The sequence below is a fragment of the Phalacrocorax aristotelis genome, chromosome 16, assembly GCF_949628215.1.
Source record: "Phalacrocorax aristotelis chromosome 16, bGulAri2.1, whole genome shotgun sequence".
Taxonomy (NCBI): Eukaryota; Metazoa; Chordata; class Aves; order Suliformes; family Phalacrocoracidae; genus Phalacrocorax; species Phalacrocorax aristotelis.
In genome coordinates this window covers 1,501,029-1,520,834 of record NC_134291.1, presented here as the reverse complement: position 1 = coordinate 1,520,834, position 19,806 = coordinate 1,501,029, and the positions used below count along the sequence as shown (strand labels likewise).

The window sequence follows — 19,806 nt, the reverse complement described above, 5'->3', positions numbered from 1 at the left end:
AGCCAGGACTGGCCAGCCAGTCAGGAGAAGAGTCCATCCAGCCTGGCCTGTGTCCCAGGGATGCAGGGCTCAGGCTCCCCCAGTGACAGGCTCAGCACTCAGCTCCAGGCTCCAAGGACCAGAGAGCTTCATGTCCCTTGTCCTTTCTCCCGCTTCTCTTCACCAGAGGTGAAGAGTTGGGTTCCTGTGCTCTTATCTTTAGCCTGAAGAGCACTCGGAAGCAGCAATGAGATGCAGGTATTGTATCAGCCAGGAAACTCATGCCTTTTCCTGAGAAGTCATGCATGAGGTGAAGTGTCCGGCCATTGTGGATCTGCAGTGATTTACCACAGGAGAAGGTCAGTCTGTACAGATTGTGGCTGCAGCACCCCTTCCCTGACCAGATTGACAGGAGCTGATCTCAGGAGACCCTGGATCTATGTGTGAGCCAAAGTCCTTGGGAAAGAGATACAGCCAAGCCCCATCTGGGCCTTTATGGGTGGGCAAGCATGTCTAAGGAGAAGCAAATTCAATTCTCATCCATGCTACATTGCTCTCTGAGCAGAAAGCAGGGAGGCTTGTAAACCAAGTGTCTGCTCCAGAGGATCTCCAGTGTCTTACAAGGAAGTACCCAAAGGCTACCATGGTAGTCCAGCTTTATTCATTTAATACTTATAAGCAGAGAGAGATGGAACATGGCCTGTACCGTGTATAGCCTTGCGATTTATGTGTTGGCAGCAGTGGTTGATGGGAGATGTGCTCTGAGGCTCAAAAGTGCGCTTAAGCTTTGTAAATACAATCAGTTCAGGCTGAAGTGAGTGAACAATGTGGAATGTTTTGAGGCCAAATTTGACTTCAGAAAAAAACACCATTGAGCCAGTGGTACTTGAGTGTGTTGTGAAAGCACGCGTCTCCAGGGTCGCAGCGTGACCTCCTGGCTCAGACAGTAAGGACCCCAGTACACTCACTGCAAATTAAAACATTGCATATGCTCTGAGTGCAAAAAGATTGTACACAGTGCCTGTAAGAAGCCTTCCTGAAAGTCTCTTGCCTCTGCTGGTGGTCTTGCAGCTTCGGCACTGGATGTCTGGCTCACGCTCTCTATTTTTCAAAAACATTAATAATCATAATCCATATAAAACTGTCATATTGGTTCAACATGTACGTCACCAAAGCCCTGACTAATTTATCAAAGATTTAGTGTTCAGTTGAACAAAGTCTCATTTTTGTAAGCAGATGCAGTTTGCTGGATTGTCCTGTCATCACCCACTGTTTCCACTGGAAAGATGCATCATATCAGCAACTTCTAAAAGTTAAAAAAATGTACATTGTAAAATAGTAATGTAAACACTTATTGCATGTTCCACGTTAGTCATGAATTAAATAGAGAGCTTAGGGGATAATGCTGCTTGTGCCAAAGGGGGTCTGCAGCCCAACAGCCACCAGTGGGTGGTTGTGCAGCAGGTCAGTTCCCATCGCAGTGGTGATGGTGAGTTGCACAGTAGTTGCGCCACTAGAAATAAGACAATGAGCCACTCAAGGGAGCTAAAAATGCTCCATCAGAGGTGGAAACTGAGACTGTCAGTTCAAAGATGTGGCCTGTCTGGATGCCTGCAGGGCTGTTTCCATGTGTAGTGGCAGCATGTCAGACTTTGTTGGAATAGATGAGATGGGGAAAGGGCTGCAAAGGCAAGTGGAGAAGGCAGAGGCGGGACATGTGCAGTGGAAGGGGAGGTCTGGTGTGGGGCTTTGCTCAGGTAAGGACTAAGTTTGGATCAAGCGTGGTTCTGCATTTTGTTTCAGAGCCCAGGCAGCAGGGTTGGGTATGGACAGCGACTGTCCCTGGTGATGCACATGGGGACAATTTTATGTTCCACCTGCAAAGTGACACAGGTATCCTCGGGACCTCCTCTCTGGCCAGTGTGCCCACCCCATGGGCACCCTACATGCAGTCTCTCCCAGCAATGAAACAGAGTGTAAAGCAAGACAGATAGGTGCAGTATCTGACCTGCTTCCAGTGGGATGCGGACATGGGAGGACAATTAGGGCAGGTGGGGGCAGCCAGTGAGATGGATGGGGATGAGAAAGCAGATGGCGAAATCCTGCTGGTGCAGGGTAGGAATAGGGTGTGAGGCAGCCTTGGCACATGTAGCATGGAGGAGATGGTATCATATACAATGCACTATTCTTACTTCCTTATACAGTAAATTGGTAACTTTTTTGTATTAAATCAGATTTTATCACTGAATCCATCTTGCACTTTTCTATTCTTGTTCTCCACAAATGACCTTTTTTAGCTCTCCTTAGCTCTTTCCTGATGGGACTCATTAGGAGCTGGTGATGATTCTTACAGGCATTCACTTTCACTTAGCATCTGGAGATTTTTCTTGGACAACGCTTTGCTGAAACGGTCCTTGCAGATTTCTTCTGCTGTGCTTAGTACCAGCAGCTCCTCCTGGGTCATGTGCTGCATCCCACAAATACATTTGGCGTGAGCTGAGTCCTTCCCCTCCCTGCTTCTGGTGAGATACAGGTGTCATCAGAGGAAGTACCTCCTTGACCAGAGGTTTTGTAGAAGCACAACTTGAACTTGTAAAATATCCTGGGAATTATCCTGAGATATTTTGACCATAAACCTCACATAAACCTCAGAGTAGAACAATGTAGTAAACAAACAAACCACTCCTCTCATCCTTCAAAACCTCTAAAAAAATTTCACCTAACCTGGTCCAGTTCTTCATAAAGGGTTTAACTCTACCATGTGTGCTAACTTTGATATCAAAGGATAGTTTTTGGGTACTCTTCGTAGTGTAAAAGCTAGCTGGCATTTGCTGTTCATCGTTTGCTATCTGTATCATGCAATTAGCAGCCTATTTTGTGTCATGTGGAATTACTTCTGCCACCCAGTTTGCTCAGCAAACCAGAGCCTTGTAAAAGGAAGATTGTTCTCGTTTGTAGATCTGTATTTCTAACAGTTGTGGGGCTCTCCCATGTAGGTACCCCATGACCGTGTTTCTTCATAACACCCCTGGCTTTCTGCACATATTCTGTGCTTACGGGTGGAAATTCTTCCAGAAAAACAGTCACGGATGCAGACCCAGGTAAAGAGAATCGAGAAGGCAAGAGGGAAACCTGAAGTCTTCCCCTGCAATATTTCTAACACAGAAGAACAGATGGAGTAATTAATTGTCTGTGGTCTGACTGTTGCACAAATGCCCATCTTTGTTTACTGTTCCAAGGGTTGGTTGGGGACTTCATCCTTACCTGCCTCTCGTCTCTTCCAGAGGTCACCTTGGTGTCTGTTTCTCTACCTGATTATCCAAAGTGGAGCAGCCAAAATCTGGACCAGTCCCTTCAGGCACGGTGATGAATGGTGTGATCAAACAGGATTGCTCAGACCACAAAAATGCACCAAGTGGAAATGAAGAAGAAAAGGCACCCAAAGAAAAGGCTGCCAGTGAAGTGAGAGATGGCACCAAGCTCCAGCCACCACCCTTTGCGGAGCGGAAGAACGGTAAGTTCCTCGCCCAGTGGCGTCAGGAGAGGGGAAGTGAGACTGGATAAGTGCAGGTTTAACATCTCTCACACGTGCTGGGTTTGCGGCTCTTCATTATTTTTGTGTGTGGTGCTTTTGAGGGTGTTTCTGATGGCAACATTTTAAAATGTAATAGAAGTGGATCCTCAACTCAGTATTTCTGGGTCAGCTTTAAATGCTGTTGTCAGAACTGAGGCAGTTGCCGTGTTCTTTGCGATCCTAGTGTTTGGTATAATTTTGGCTGAAATGTGGCATTTCAAGATCTTAGGAAGAGACTGGTGTTCTGACCATAGTAATGGGATTTGTTGGGCAATTAGGGTGATCTGAACTTGATCTGTGGAGAAGAAACAGAGAGGGTATTTTGTTTGCAAAGGCACTGATAGACCTGTTCTGCTCTCACAGAGCACTGGATGCTTCAGACAACCTTGTCTTCAGCAAAATTGCTTCAGAGCAATGTAACGGAGAGCAGAATTTGGCCCAGGCCACTGCAAGGGTCATTTGTGTTTCCTTGGTCATGGGTCCAGAAACTAGTCTTGTTGGCAGATATTGATTCGAGTTTCAGTGGAGATCTGTTGGTAGAAAGCTGATGGACAGAAACCCCCACAACTCAGCCTGAAAAAGCATGCTCAAGCTAAGGAGTTATTGCCACTTCTTTCAGGCAACTGTATGATATGTGGAATGAAGAAAATTCCTTTTGTGCACTCTAAGGCTTTCAACACTAAGTCCTCAAAATATCATGTAATGTGAAAGTGCAGCTCGAAAGCACTATTTTTGCTTTGTGTCTTTGATTGTTTGCATTATTGTACAGGACCCAATTTTTCTCAATCACTATAAATCAGAAATAATCCAAATGATGTCATCATGGCAACGTACTGGTGTCAGACTGGAGTAACACTGTAGTGAACCAGGCCCAGCGTCTGCCCATAGTCAAAGTCACACCAGTGAGGGCATTTCTTTTCTACAGTCCCAGATATCAAAATATACCTAAGATAATATGATAACAGTGGGAAAGATGACATGGACTTGTAAAGGGGCAGACTGTTTGGTGATGTAAAAAAAAAATCACATTTTCTCTGTAGCTCTCACATCCTTATTCTTTGCATCCATTTTCCCACATGGTTTTTACTATGAGAAGGCAAAGAAAGAAACACCTCCAGGTGCCCATAGGCAAAAGCTGCCTCCCAGCATGACCAGCAGCCATGCAGGTACCGACTGCACTAAGCCCAGCCGCTCCTCGAGCATCTGCCTGGCAGCTACCCTGTGTCAGGGGCTCGAGCCCCACCGGGGCTCTCAGACTGATGTCCCACCAGGACATGGCTCCACCCCTGCAGCCTTGTTACTCTGGGCTGTTTGCAGAGTCCCTAGGCAAGAAAAGCCCCCCCACAGTCTGGGCATCCCTCCAGCCCTTTGCTCTCCTTCTTTTGCTGCTTTTCCCTTTCTTTCACACATTTAGACAGCATAGGGGCTCAGCTTTTCCTGCCATCCCTGTTTGGGAACAGCCGGCTCCCTTCATCTCACATAATCTCAGGAGCTGGCGGGCCCACCAAGTGTCACGCATGTCATGTGGCACCCGGGCCTGCCTTTGATGTCATGTTCTCTGGTGTGACAGCTACCGCAGGGCTGGTAGAGCAGCCAGCAAAGAGGGAGGGGGACACCCCATGGCCCCACAAACTGCCCTCTGCAGCAGCATACAGCAGTCACCTCCTTTTGCCCTGCAGCACACTGCAGAGCCCTGAAGCAGATTTGTCCCTGCAGAGCCTCCCTGGCCGACTCAGTGCCATGTGTTGGGCTGTCACAGCAGAGACCTTCTACCCCATCCCACCACCGCAGGGTGGAGGGGCAGTAGTTGGGATTGCTGGGGGAAAAAGCAAGATGTCAGTGTCTTCTCGTATCCCACCCCCATGAAGGTCAGCCATATGGGTGCATTCACCACTCCGACCCTCATCCCTCACCCCACAAATACAGGGGGGAGAGCAGCAGGAGGAAGCAGGGACCCACCATCCAAGATTATGCCACTGAAGGAGGAGATGTTGGGAAATGAGTTGGGTGAAAGGGATGAAACTCCCATTTGTTTTCTTTAGGGATCTGCCAGGGCATGTAAGGAGAAGCAAGTGCAAGATGTATGACCCCCCTCCTGTTCCTGCCCTGTTGCATCCCATCTCCTGAGGCAGTAGGGTGTGCACACCTCACCCAGGCAGGACCTGGCCCCTACCCCATGCTCTTTCCATCTGCAGGCTGGTGATCTGTGGGTGTTGGACAGATACCCATCTGTCAGTGGCACAGCTCCTCAGAGAGGACTAGCTCCTGCCCGAGTCTGAACTTTCAAACTGCAGTCTTTATTTGACTTAACTTTGATTTAATAAAAACAGTCTAGCTAGACTACTTTTAAATAGGAAAACAGTTTTTTTAACTCTAGTATTATTCAAAAATGGCTGAGGGGATTTCATTTAAATTTGTAAAAATAAATCACCTTTGAGCAAGCAGAAAGCCCATTCAGCAGGACCTGCAAAAACCCAGGGCTGGATGCATAGGTTCAGGAAAATGGAGACTGTTACCTCTACAACAAGGAGGAATCCTGACATCTGCCTGCTCGGCTGTACCCCCAGCCCCTGGCCCTTTTCTTGCCCTGGGATGGGTGCCCTGTGCCTAATCCCACACCCCATGGGGTTTATATGCTCAGTGACATCTTCTCCTAAGTTCTGGTCCACACAGGTCTGAACTGGGCAGAGCTGTGCACTGTTGTCTTGGAACACCCCAAGGCAAACATGGCTGTGGGTCTTCCTAAAGTCACCAGTGATACTGGGTTTAGCGATAAGATCTGTCTAGACCTCCCGCCCTACCCACTGTGCATGCACCTTGGCTGGGTACTGGACCCAGGGGCTCTTGCACGTCTGTCTTGCCAGAGAAAGGTACTTTGAGCTCAACATGCTGACTTCACCCTCTCAATCAATGCTTTAGCCAGCCTGTTTCACCTGTCCATGTAGTGAGATTGCTGAGTTGCAAAGTCAAGGCATGGCACGTCTCAGAGTGAGGACACATGATGTTCTTCCCACACCTCTATTCCTCCCAGAGCTGGTTGGGTTGCACATGAAGGCAGGTACAAAAAGCACTGAGATAATTCATGATGCAATGAGCACATGGGCCCCTGCAGGGCACTGGGGTCACCAGCAGCCACCTCCCGAGGATGCTGGGATGGTGGGCCTGGGGACGGTGAGGGACAGTGTCTGCACTGCACAGTGTGAACCAAAGCCCCACTGTTCAGGTACCAAAAGTCATCGCACTCTGACCCAGAGGTGCTTAGTATGTGCATCCTTCACAGGCTCAGTCGTCCACAGGCTCAATGCTCTGTGACCCCCAGTCTGGGGTCAGAGAGGGGTCTACAGAGCAGCTACCTCCACACAGGATCTGATTGCTAGGCTAAGGAAAACAAACACAGTCTCCTCAATACCATGTCTCTTTGTAATAAACTGAGTTCCTGACAGCATCTTAAGCATCCTTAGGATCCATAAGCTGCTTTTCCCTCCCAGGTCCATCTGAAACCCTCTCAGATGTTGATACCAACACACTGAAGCATCAATGCTCCTAGGACTTTTCTTCGGCTAGTAACAGCTTCCATCCCATCCCACCCCATTCCATCCCATCTCACCACATCCCATCATGCTGCACACCTGTACTTTATCTGGGGCAGATGTGCCATGGAAACAGCTGTACAACATTTTGCTTGTCTTCTCTGGATTGCATCAAGACAGCCCATACCCTGCTCGTTCCTTATGTGAATGAAGATACTGATTTCTCTGCACACAATCCCGGCAGCAGGGAAGGCAGTGAGGATGCAGGCTCTGTGGATGACTTTGGCCACGCATCTCCCCCAGTGTCAATTTGGTCAGGTAGATTTCATAAAGAATTTCATTATAACACTTACAATCACAAGAAAAGGGGTCAGAGGACACACAAGAGTTACTTACTATCAAACAGCTCCTCAAAAACTCTCTCAGTACGTGTGCTTAATGCGCGAGGAGTTAAACATCCTCTGGTACAGTCCAGAGATAGCGAAGTCCCTGGCTCAGGGCTACTGTCCCTTGTTCCTTGCCCCAGGACTCTGAGAGTGAGATGTATTTCACTTACAGAGTTATCTAAGTATGAGACATCCTGTCTGATCTGATGAGGTTTCTCTGCCTCAGAAACTGCTCAGGATGGGCTCAGTCCCCCCTGGAGGGTCCCATTTCTCTCCAGTGACTACTGGAGTTTAGATGACCAGCTGTGACTAAGACACCCTTTAGAGAAGAGATTCATTTTACCCATTTGTCTCCACATACGTGTCTCCAGGTTTGGGTGTCAGAGCTCCCACTGCAGGTGATGGACCTAGTCCGCAGGCACATGGCCGGAGGCCGTTTAGGAGAGCTGAAGAGTTCCCCTTGTACCTACTCCAGTTCAGCAGCACGTTTGCTGACTGCTCATAAAGCTTCCACATAGGTTTCCCATTGCTGATTTTGGAAAATAATGTAGTTAAACTCTTCTGTTTATTTGTGTAGTGAAATAGACCTTCTGACCACCAGCTCCTTTAGCCCCCTGCAACAAAGGGGGGGATTTTCAAGTGCCCATCTGGTTTGCGTTTAATGTAATGTGAAGAATGGTTGCACATTGTCAGGGCCCGTGTTCATAAGTAGTAGATTGTACAATGGTTTATTACACAAATGGAGCTTTTTATTGCTGGGCTTTGTTGAGCTGCCAGTTGGGATAAAAAAAAGTAATGTGCTTCATAGTCCCTATCAAGGAAAATTAGAAAGCATTAAATTCTGCTCAAACTATCAGCCATTGGTGAGCTGGTAATCAAATCCAGAAAGGCTGGTGGGAGGTCAACACTTTCTTGCTCTTGGTGCTTCTGAATCAATAACTACTATGAAAGTCATGTAAGTGAAACAAAAAAAAAAAGCATGAGAGATGTCTGACCTAGAAATCATCACAGTGCACAGGCCAGAAGAGGCAAGACACCTACAGGTTTTGGGGAGAAAACCCCATGTAATCTCCGCTCAGTTCTTGTCGTGAGCATGTGTTTTAGTTTAAAACTATATTGGAACGGTTATTAAATTACTATCTAGTCCTAAAGAAAATCTAGCCCTTGCTCCACATAGCCAGGTAAGAGGTGTATCTACAGGAAGATTTTCCAAACTACCTTTGGATCCAAATCAAATAAATATTGCAAACATTGTATTGAACCCAGGTGATACCTAATCCACAATGAAATATCAGCCTGCAGCCTTGAACTGTGCAGCCCAGCTTTAATGCCACTTAAATCAGAATGTAAGAACTAAAAGAATTCCAGGAATCCAATGATATAAACTGTATTTTTAGAGCTGTGAGTGACTTGTGAGAGTGAAACATTGCAGTGACTAAAGATAGCACAAGCAAGGTTTTCCATGATTTATCACAAGAACGTTCACAGTAAGTTAAAGTCATCGAATGTTGTGATAGCAGCACCTACATGTTGGCGTGTTTTCAAGACAAGTCATTCACAACATATTTGTCATGGAGCAAAATTTCCATAACAGAGCTCTGAGTTGCGTCTCACTTGCACAAGCACCACACACATCACTTTTCTATTAAGGCACTGAGACGTTCATTTGTTTTGTGGGATCCATTTTTTTCCTTAAGATAGGCGGGGGAACCTGCTTGCCTGTGTGTTTCATACCCCTCACAAGACACTCTCAGTCTGGCGGAGTGATCAAAGCGGTGGTCGCAGAGGACGAAGACCCTGCCTCGGACTCAGCCAGTCACGGTCCCACTCCGTTCCCTGCTGGCCATCTGGAGTTTAGTTATCATTTTAGTAGGAGTTCATTGAGTGACCTGTCATTCCTCCTTGGAGATCTGAGTTGCTTTGTGCACCAAGAGGTTGGGTAGGACCTTACTTTGCTGAGCAAAATGTCCACAGGGGTTATTTTAAGGATAAAGTCATGGCAAACATTTCCTGACACCTCATGATCAGCTTTGCTCTTGGCTCCTGGCCCTTGCTAGCTGCAGTCTGCAGGGTAAAGGAACTGGCTTGTCGAGAGGGGCTACACCGCAGGACTGTTTTCTCCCAGGTTCTAACACTGGGATGCATTCAGATAGAAATGGCCCACCCTGCAGAGAACCCATCCCACAGACACGCTGGCCTTTGCCTCCTGCAGCCACCTGCCTGGTAGCCTGAGAATTACCTCGAGCCTCTTTTTCTCGTATGTCAAGTCCCAGGTTCACCCTCCAGCACAGAAACCCCTGGGTGGCGGGGCCCTGGCCATGCTCCCCGGGTGCGGTTCCCTCCTCTGCTGGATGGGGACATCACGTGCAGGGTGAGGATGGTGGCTGCAAGACTGGAGTCAGTTCCCCTCTCCCCATCCCTCAGCTAAACCTGCTCTCGGTCCCATGGTGTCCCTGCCCCAGCTGACTGGTCTCGACCCAAAAACAAGGCTGTGCCTGACTCAGTGTAATCACCTTCACCCCTCTCCCAGTGGCACTGTGGGATGGGATGGGAGTCACTCCCATTTCTTCTTCAGGTATCTTTTGGGATGTTTCTAAGAACAATTTTAATCTCATTATGACTCAAAGCTGCTGCTTTGCTTCCTTTTTCAGAAATCAAACTGAAATGGGGATAGCCATGTGTCCTGATCCTTCTTGTGGTTTCTGGTGCTTTGGACCAGGGCCTGCAACGCTTCCACAAGTGGCCCCATCCCACTGCTTATCGTGGCCTGGGTGCTGTGAAACACAGTAGTGCTGGGGCACCATTGTCTTCAATGAGTCTGTTTTTGGGGCAGGGCTGAGTGCCCCCCTGGCCAGGACCATTGCTCAGCACCAGCAGGACTGAGCCCCAGGAGACTGGGTCTCCTCACGCCACTGTCAGACCAGCCTCAGCTCTCAGTATCCAGGCTTCACCTGCTGCCCTTCCCTTGTAACCATGCCTGTGATTAAATAAACGAAGTGTGTCAGTGATTATAAGCTTTCCTCTCCCTGCTGCACTGGGGGAAGAGCACTGATGCGCAGTTTGCATTTGTGTTTCATCTTGTTTACATTTGTGGTTATTTCTGTGCTGCTTTCATGATTTGCACATTCTTGAGGCCGTTGCTCGGAGCACCTGCAGTCAGGTTCCACTCAGCAGCTCCCTCTTTTTTGTAGCTAGTTTTGAGACCTAGCTGGTCAAGGGTAAAGTTCAATCCAGGACACATGTCTTAATTCATGATCAAGCCTGGTGAATGACATGTGAATGACATCTGAACATGTGGAACTCATTTTTGAAACTATGATCTGTGGTATAAAACCTGATAGCCCTGAAATCATTAAAAAAACCCATCATCTTGTAAGAATAACACTGTATTTGCTGCGTGTGTTCTTAACTTGTGGGAATCAGTAGCACGTTAAGCTCACTGACACCAAGAAATCAGGTCGATTCTGGAAAAGATTAGGTGTTTCTGGAGGTAATGGCAATAATCACAACATCATAAAGAGCAAGCATGCCCATAGCCAAGTGGAGAATCTAACAGGGAACAGTAGGGAAGGAGACCTATTGCAATAAGTGTCTAGGTAAGCCGGCCTAATAGAAAAATTGACTAAGAAATTAGGCTTAAATAGTTATTGAGAGTAATTTGTTATTAGGCTGGCTTACCTTGGGACTTGCAATCTCCAACACTTCAAGCCTTTCAGCTGGGGTGCACTGGTTCCTTCCAAAAGATCAGTTCTTATGTAAAAGGAAATTCATGCAGGAACATCTGTGAAAGTTTCTCTGGCCCTTGCTTCATACCCAGTTGCCTCAGTGCCCTCAGCTTGTGAGCAGCAAGCCCAAAGGAGCCACAGAAGGCTGTCACAGGAAACTAAAAGTACTACAGACGTCATTACAGGCAAAAGGAAGACAACCTTGCTCCACATCAGTGAGTTGTAACAGATGCCTCACTGCTGACACCGATAGCCTTTAAACCTGTGCTTTTGCAGTATTGGGAAGAGGAGAAGAGGTGATGATCTGTTACAGCTTTTAGCAGAAGATCACCAAGTTGTAAAGATCAGGAACATTGAAGAGATGATCATAAATGGTGCTTTCTGTCCTTGAACAGAACGAATATATGAACATACTGGAACAAAAGATGTTTCCAGTTAATGCACCATCTGTGTTAGATTTGTCCATTCACAAAGAGGAAACATATTTTCACTCTGAATGACTTTTTAAATTAAGAGACAACAAGGAAAGCAAGTGCATACGTTGTATCTGCGTGTCTGTGTGCGCAAGTGTTTGTGAGTGTGGACGTGCACGTGTGCATGTGTGAACCCCACAGGCACTTTTCTCAGCGCTGTCTGACCTCTGCACAATTTGCAGGGGAACGGCACAGAAACCACACGGCACCACATAATCTTCATGACGTTCTCCATGGTGCAGTGCAAGCTCTTTTTTTACCTAACTTCGTGGAAATTGTCATTAGTAGAGGCAGCCCAGGGTTAAATGCCTGGGAACCGGCCCCTGCTGTGGGAAGGACAGATGGACTCAAACCAGGGGCTCCCCATGTGGACCAGGGTCGGGTCCTGGGTGTGGGGCTTCCCTGGGCAGCTGGGGGGGCGCTGGTGCAGGGTGCCAGGCTCCTCGAGGAGCCAGGCCCACCCTCAGTGCAGAGCCAGTATCTGGGTGAATTGGGGCTGGCCTCCAGCTTTCCACAGAGGGGGTGGGCCAGGGCTTTGCGTGCACTTCCACTGCAGTGTTTCACTCGCTTGCAAAGCCCCGAAGAGAGGTCTGCGCGGTCAGGGTGGGGATGCTGGCTGTTCTGGGGCTGGGAGGAGGCAGTGCAGGCACCCGTGCCTGGAAAGCATGATCCATGCTGCTGCTTGGTCAGGACTTGTGCACTGACAGTGCAGCTGGAGCCACAGACCTCATGGAGAGCTGGGGAGCAGCACAGAGACCAGTGCGCCAGACGCAGAGCCTGCTCCCATGGCGGAGCAGCAGCCAGGAAGGTCTCTGTGGGAGACCTGCTCAAAGCTGGTTATGTGGGGCTGGCTAGGGCTAGTTCCTCCCTTCCTTTGACATTCCCGTCACAATAGCTCTGTCTGCCCTCGTTCTCCCTTGTGTGCCTGGTTGCTCTGTTTGTGCAACAAGCAAGATCTCCCAGGGGGACGGACAGGCTGTGATCATAGCCCTTGTGCTCTGTTCCCATGTTTTTTGTGGATCCTGCTTTCTCAGGGCTGGTTCTGGCCAGGCTTGAAGGGGTGGCACTTTCAGAAATCCATCTCCAGACCCAGCACAGCATCGTCTTCTGGTAACATCTGGCACAATACGTTTGTGCAGATGTTTAGTGCTGTGGCTGCTTCCCTGTAGTTTGCTGGGATGGTGTTTGGAGAACAGCTCCATGGATGGGAAAAGCTGCTTCATACTAGGGTTGTGCAAACCAGCTCATATCTTTTAAAATAAGAAGAGAGGAAATTCACAGCTGTGTCTTTGTTATATATGCATTTAGGGCCAAATCAGGCCTGTTTCTGGCTGGGACGTAGAGAATGCGACAGGGAGGGGGCTGTTCCTTCTGAGGCTGCTGAGCAGCAGCAAAATCTCTCCATAGCTACTGCTGCAACCCTGAGTCTGCACACCCGTTGTTTCTCCCAGAAGGTATAGGAAATCTCTGCTGCCTCCTCCTTGTTTCCCCATCCCCCTAAATCCTGCTGCTCAGGAGCAAGCTCTGCTGGAGGCTATGAAGTGGGGACACAAGAGATCAATGTGGGTACCACTTGACTGGGCTTTTCTGGACCCACGAGACTGGGGTATTTTCCTGTACTTCCCCTTCTATATTGGTGAGGTTTCAGCTTTACAAACCCTCCTTCCCGACGCAGCCTCCCACACTGTCTTATGGGCATCCTTATGAGTTCTTCTGCAGGAGGGCAATGTTTTGATGATAGCTGGGGTCTGGGAAACCTCTTGGCTCCACTATGGATCACCTCGTGCCCAATTGTGTTGTGTTTCTGGTACTTTGTTTCCCTGGATGATGTTTTTGATTTTCACAGTAGGGGATGTAAATCCCTGCAGTGAGTTCTCTTTTGAGGCTTGGTAACCAGAGTGCTGTCATACTCACCACTGATGAAGGACCAGAAATCAGAGGAAGAACCTGGAGATTTTGCAAATAAATCAGCATCAGTACCTGAGTAGCTGTTTAACACTCAGTGCACTGTTTCCACAATAACAAGGCTCCAGAGGAGGATGTGTTTTATGTTCATGGACCTTGTAGCACTGCTGGCTTTTTCATCTACTGGACTAGGGCTCATGAATCTCTCTCCAGGCTGGGTAGGGCAGCAGCTGGTTTTCTTGCCCCAGTGCTGTTTTCCTCTTGTTTTGTCTGGGTTAAGGATAACAAGCTTCCCCTGCAACAGGGAACAGCCTGTCCAGGCTGTTAGCTCCCAGGCAGGTGCTCAGGTCTGTGTGCCTCTTGCCCACATGATGGTTCAAGGGCTTCTGGTTCAAGGGTTCAAGGGCAGCTGGGGGCATGCGTGGAAAGGTGTACTGCAAAGGGAGGGAAGGAGGAAGACTATTAAAACTCAGAGATCAAAACTACTTCCCCCAATGGGCTTAGTGAACACTGATGGACAGAGCAGGGCACAGGAGCCTGGCCGAGCCTTTCACAGGCTGGCAATTCCTGTCTCATGTTAAAACTAGCCAAAAAGTAAATCTTGTGGCTAACCACCTTCATGACCACGGCTGCAATTCCACTCTGACCAGGTGGCACAAGCACCTGCGAACACAAAGCCAGGCTCTCCATCATCACTGTGTTCACTGTCCCCATATTCCTGGCGCTGCAGGGCTAATTATGGTGCTTCCAAGCACTTGTTAAACCTTCTGGAGGTCCAGCAGCACCTAGAGAGCTGCAGGGGCTGGAGTTGCCACTGCAGATGGATTTTAGGGTTATGGCACACGCTGCTGTCAGCAGTGGATGTTAAACACTAACCAGCTCATGGGTAATGTTTTATGGGTGATTCTCCCAAAACCACAGTCCTACAATGCTCATGTCAGATGTGAAGCACTGCTCTGGCCAGCCAGCAGCAGGCAGGACAATAGACATTGTCCTCAGTGGTACACAGTTTAGCCAAGGATGGCTGAACTGGTCAGGATGCAAAAGACTGTTTGGAAATGTGAAAGTAAACACCAGGCAGCACTGCTCACACTGAAGCATAGCTTCCAGCAACGCAGGGAAGTTGAAGAGGAGGAGAAGAAGGACCAGGACATAGGCACTGTTAATTATGAGATGGTGTCAGGAGGCTGGCCAGTTTTAGCATGACCAAAACACCAAGCAGCAATCCTCTATGTTTGTGAGGAGTCTAGGAGCAAGAAGTCCTGGAGGACCACAAAGCAAGCCTGAAACAGTCTCCAGGCTGCTCACAACTAGGGAACGGCCGCCCAAGCAGCAGGAACATTGGACTGCCAGAGCTGCTGTCGCCTGCAGCTATGGGCAACCATGGTTTGCTGCACAGTGACAGGCATGGAGACCAAGGTGCCTGTGGATTTGTTACAGTATTATTGTCCAAATTGGTTACAGGAGAGACTGATGTGAAGCCAGCAGAAGCACTGCATGTTCTGTACTCAGGACTGTATTTGCAAACCGCTAGAGCAGTGCTCGGAAGGAACACGGTTACAAGCAAAGATGTTGGTAAAACAAGAGAAATCGTAACATTAACGTAAACATGACAGAACCCGTCCTGATGGATGCATGTAGTCCATAAACATCATTGTCACATTGGAGATCTTGCCAGAGATTCCTGAAGGTGCTTTCAAGCATGCTGCAGTCTCATCCTGTGGTTCTTGGGGTTTCAAAATTATGACCATCTGTTTGCAATTGAGGCCCATTTGGAAGCAGAGGAGAGTGCTGCCAAGAGTCTCCTTTTGGACTAAGAGTGCCTTCAGCCCTGCTGAGAAGTTCCCACAGGCAGGTACAGCCCAGAAGGTTTCTGCATCATCCCAAGATGCTGCGGTCAAGCTCAGTTAAACTGTCTGTGATGAGTATGACACCAGGCCAGCGCAAGGGTATGTGAATGTCATAATGACCAGAGGTTTCTCAGATTCAAAGCCCAGCCCTGCAAACATCTGCTGTCTGCTGTACTGGCATAGTCTCTGCTCAAAACAAGAACTTCCAAGAGTGAGCGTTAAGTTGGCTTCCAGAATTTGCAAATGCAGCCTTGAAGCCTTGGCAGCGTATTTTATTTCTTACTTTGTGTTATCTGTTGGGCATAAAGGTCCATGGGCATGATTCAAGAGAGCCATGCTGGTCACCTCCACTTCCTACCGATCTTGATGTGTGTTGTATAGGGATAATGGTTGGACATCACTTTGAAAGCGCTCTGCCACCCTGGTGAGCTCTGCATAGACACCAAAGAAGGGAGGAAGACACAGACCCTTTCTAACATGGAGAGGGATCAAAAGGGAGCAGCGATGTTAAGAAGGTAGGAGATTTTGCCAGCCCTTGGATGCTTCTGTTGAAACCGTGGAGGGGATGACACAGAATCTGTCCATCTGCATTGTGTGGCTTGTCCAAGCATGGGCTGCTGTTATCCAGATATGCACCCAGTAGCTCTGAAACATCCCGCTGGCAGGTGCCTGCTCCTCTTGGCTCTGTGCAGCCCCAGACTCTCAACGGGAACAATCAGCAGCTTTGCTGTACACCCAAAGGTCCCCTGAAGAAATCTGCCTTTATTAGCGCTAAACCAGGGTTTGAAACATGGGTTTAAATGCTAATCTGCCTTAAAAGCCTCAGCCAGCCCCTGGCGCGTGTGTGTTGTGATCCTGTTCACTCAGTAGAGATTTGCTTCGCTGAAAATGAGCCCAAAAGTTGATAAGAGCCCCTCATTAGGCCTGAAATAGCCCTTTGCAATGTGGGACTGTCTGGAATAGGTATCATATGAAGAGGAAAAGTCACAACACAGTGGAAAGGAAACTGAGATCATGCTAGTACTTTAGTCCAGCCACAGGTGCACAGGCTGCTCAGAGGTGATTCTTTGCTCACACTGTACACCACCCAGGACAGCAATGTTTTGGTGCTCCCTCTCCCTGAGATGCAGTACCAAAGCAATACGTAGAAATATTAGAGAGACATTGGAGAGACAAGAAACGAGGATGAGAATTGCACTGGAGAAGATGCAGTGAGTGCAATCTGGAAACTGGGTAAGGAGACAGGATTTCTCTCTATGGCAGCTGCAGAAAAAGGGCAGAGTTTTTTCCTCAGTTACCTGTACCTGGATGAAATGCAGCATTCCTGATATGAGAGTGCCATGACAGTGACTCGTTCCACTGCCTTCAGGGAGGGAGGAGTGACTATCCTTTATTTCCAACCTCTCCTGGTACTGTGTGTGGGAAACACTGTTGACACTGTGGCAACTGGGACTTCATTCTGTTAAGGTTTTGCTTGGTGCTAATGATAAAACTCCTCTCGCCTTGGTCACTCTGTAGGGAAAAACATGCCTGGGCATTCAAGCACACTTTAAAGTCAGTCAAAACTGTCTGAAAGTATATTTCTCTGCCATAAAACATGAAAATATTATCCTTCTGGCATGCCTTCATGAGAATATTAAAAATAGCTTACTGAGTTACCCAGTGAAAAGCACTAGTATAATAAGACTTGTGTGTCTTATTTCATTAATGAAGGAACTCTAATGCTTTGCTTTAATGTGATACTGCTGTAAATCAATAAAGAATATTTTTGGAAAAATGCAATCCTATTATTCAAAGATATTTTTGTAGGATGAAGTTAGAAAGGAACATTTATTGCCATGAATTTTATCCAACTCAATAAGCTCTCTGCATCTGAAAACTTTAGTGCTAGTTAAATAAAAGCATGGTTCTGCACATGGGATGGCATTTGCTTTGCCAGTTTGTTTTACTGCTGTGCATCCAGTGCAGGGGAGAATCCGTTTGGCAGAGAAAGGCTTGTAGCTAAATCCTCTACTCACCCCTCGCAGCAGGATCCCATGGCTTACCTATGGAAAAGTCAGAGCAGGACAGGGCTCCTGGCTTTTCCTGAACAGCATCCAGAAAACAGCAAGTCTGGGATGTGGCCTGACTCTGAGACACAGAATTCTGTCCCATTTCTAGTCTCCAATTATTTTTCAATAACCCCTGGGTCTGTGGCCATCCCAGATGAATGCACTGAGAATGCAGCTGAAGACACAGAAATGGTCCTGGCTGGGTCAAGGCAAAGATTACTGCAGCTCTCCCATCTACAGCACTGATAGCCAAAAGAAATGTGGAAAAACAGGGCAATCACATAGCAGCAACTCTCCCACCCAGCAATTAGCAAAGCAGGACTTCCCTAAACGGGAGAAGGACTTTAGGTTTAATGTCCTCAGTGGATATTTCTTCCATGGATTTGTCTAATTGTTTATGAACCTATGTGAAAGAGGTGGTTTGCTGCTTCCACTGTAGCATGCTGAGGGATGTAAATCATGGCTCTGCTGCAATAACCAGGGAAACAGGCAGCATTCCTCCCGCGGCTGCTTCCCCGGCTGCTGCACCACTGCTGCTGCCTCTGCACTCTCCAGAGAAACAGAGACAGATCTCATTTATTGTTGCTTACAAAGGCTTCCGTGATGGTCTGTTCTTTGAGGTTAGAAATAAGGTTCTCACAATGCCTGATCCCCCAGGGTGCCTCTTGGTTGCTCTGCCAGGGATTCACAGTTGCTCGCCTTTAAGCATCTCTGCAGGGTGAGGAATGGCTTATGCAGCAGGAGCACAGATGAGCTGAAGGAAAAGGGTCCTCTTAGATAGGAAACAGTGTTCTGCAGTTAAAGCTGAGAGCATGTGCCTGGGAGCAAATGATATAAAACACCACAGTGTTGCCATGAGCCTGGAACTAAGCGTTACACACCCCCTCTAAATCCACAGAACTATATGGGCATGATAGGTACCTCTGAAGGAAACCTCTCCTGCCCAAAGCCAAGATCAGCTTTCCCTCAGTCATTCTTGACAGAAGTTTGTCCACCGTGTTCTTAAAAACCTCCTTTGATGGAGATTCTAACTCTTGCCTGAGCCACCTTCACATCAGCTCCTTCCTGAAGCGTAAGCCTATAACTCCTAGTCCTACCCAATAGGTATATGGAGAATAAAACATCCTTCTTCTTTCCATGGGAGCCTTCTCTAGATTTAAAGACTTATTAGCATTCCCCTCAGCCCAGTTTTCTCCAGATTGACCCTCTGTCTTTGGGTCTTCCCTTGAAGGTCTTATTTTCTAGACTTCTGGGCTCTCTTCCATCATCTCTCATCTTTCTTGATGAGATGCACAGCACAACATAATGCTTAAGCTGAGACCATGCCCCTGCTGGGCAGAGAAGGAGGTTTAAGTGATTTGTTTTGCAGCCTGCGCCGTACCAGCCCAGTGCTAACCCTTCTCACACCTATGTACAATCACCAACGGTCTTGACCTGGCTCACGATCTAGGTCTGTTTCCACAGAACGGCTGCAGAGTATTTTGCTCTGTACGTTGTGTAGGTGCAATAGGCCATTCCTGACTAATTCTCACTGGATTTGTTTCTGTAAATGTCCTCACATCCTAAGTTATTTTGAAGAATAATTTCTAGCTGCAATCCTGCTCTGCTGCATGCATGTGCCCCCTTCTAATTTTGCCTCTTACTAAATAAAATAATTTTCTACTCCACTTTGTAGAAGGACGCATGGAAGACAAGGGGACTCTGGCATTTAGTGAGAGCTTCTTTCTGAGTGTGCCTTTCTAAGCGTTTTGCACCACCTTGGGCAGTTTCATACGGACCATGTTTTCCCAATAAGCTTTTGAGAATGTCATGTCAGACAGTGTCAACAGCCTTGTTAAGCAGAAGATGGATGACATGTACTGCTTCTTCCATATTCACAAGTGCCACAGAAGGATTAAATTTGACACATTCACAGTGGCTGTTTTTTATTTCTTTTCCCTGATTTGTTTCACTATTTGTTGGCTCGATGATTTGTCCCAGTACTTTTCTGGAAATGGAAGTTAAACTAGCTGATCTATGATTTCCCTTTTTCAAAAACAGATATTCAGTTTAGCATTTTTGAAAGCCATAAAGAGTGTTATTCCAGCCTTGTATGTTTAAAAATATAAGTTTCCAGTCCTTAGAACAGCACAATGAATGTATACCTCCTAGTCATTGCATAGAAGGCAGAATCATGTTGTATCTTGACTGATTATTTCCAAGACTTACTCCTTCCTCAGTGGTTGGCCCAATGGGTGTGTGACAGCAACTTAGGGATATGCTTTGTGCAAAAGGGTGTTCTGATGCTGAGAGACAGAGAAGAGCTCTGGGAAGAGCTGCAGAGAGACTGGAAA

General features: G+C 47.6%; 1 protein-coding gene across 3 annotated transcripts in view; it reads left to right on the top strand.

The window, feature by feature from the left end:
• The first annotated feature begins 3,303 nt into the window (after nucleotides 1-3,303).
• MYOCD (myocardin) overlaps nucleotides 3,304-19,806 on the top strand; it is a 119,491-nt gene continuing 102,988 nt past the window's right edge. Inside the window, exon 1 of one of the 3 annotated variants that reach the window (XM_075111105.1) lies at nucleotides 3,304-3,493. In XM_075111105.1, coding sequence (XP_074967206.1) covers nucleotides 3,346-3,493 — 148 coding nt within the window. In that variant the 5' untranslated portion in view covers nucleotides 3,304-3,345. The remainder of the gene's footprint in view (nucleotides 3,494-19,806) is intronic. The other 2 variants (XM_075111109.1, XM_075111108.1) reach the window with 2 other exon arrangements.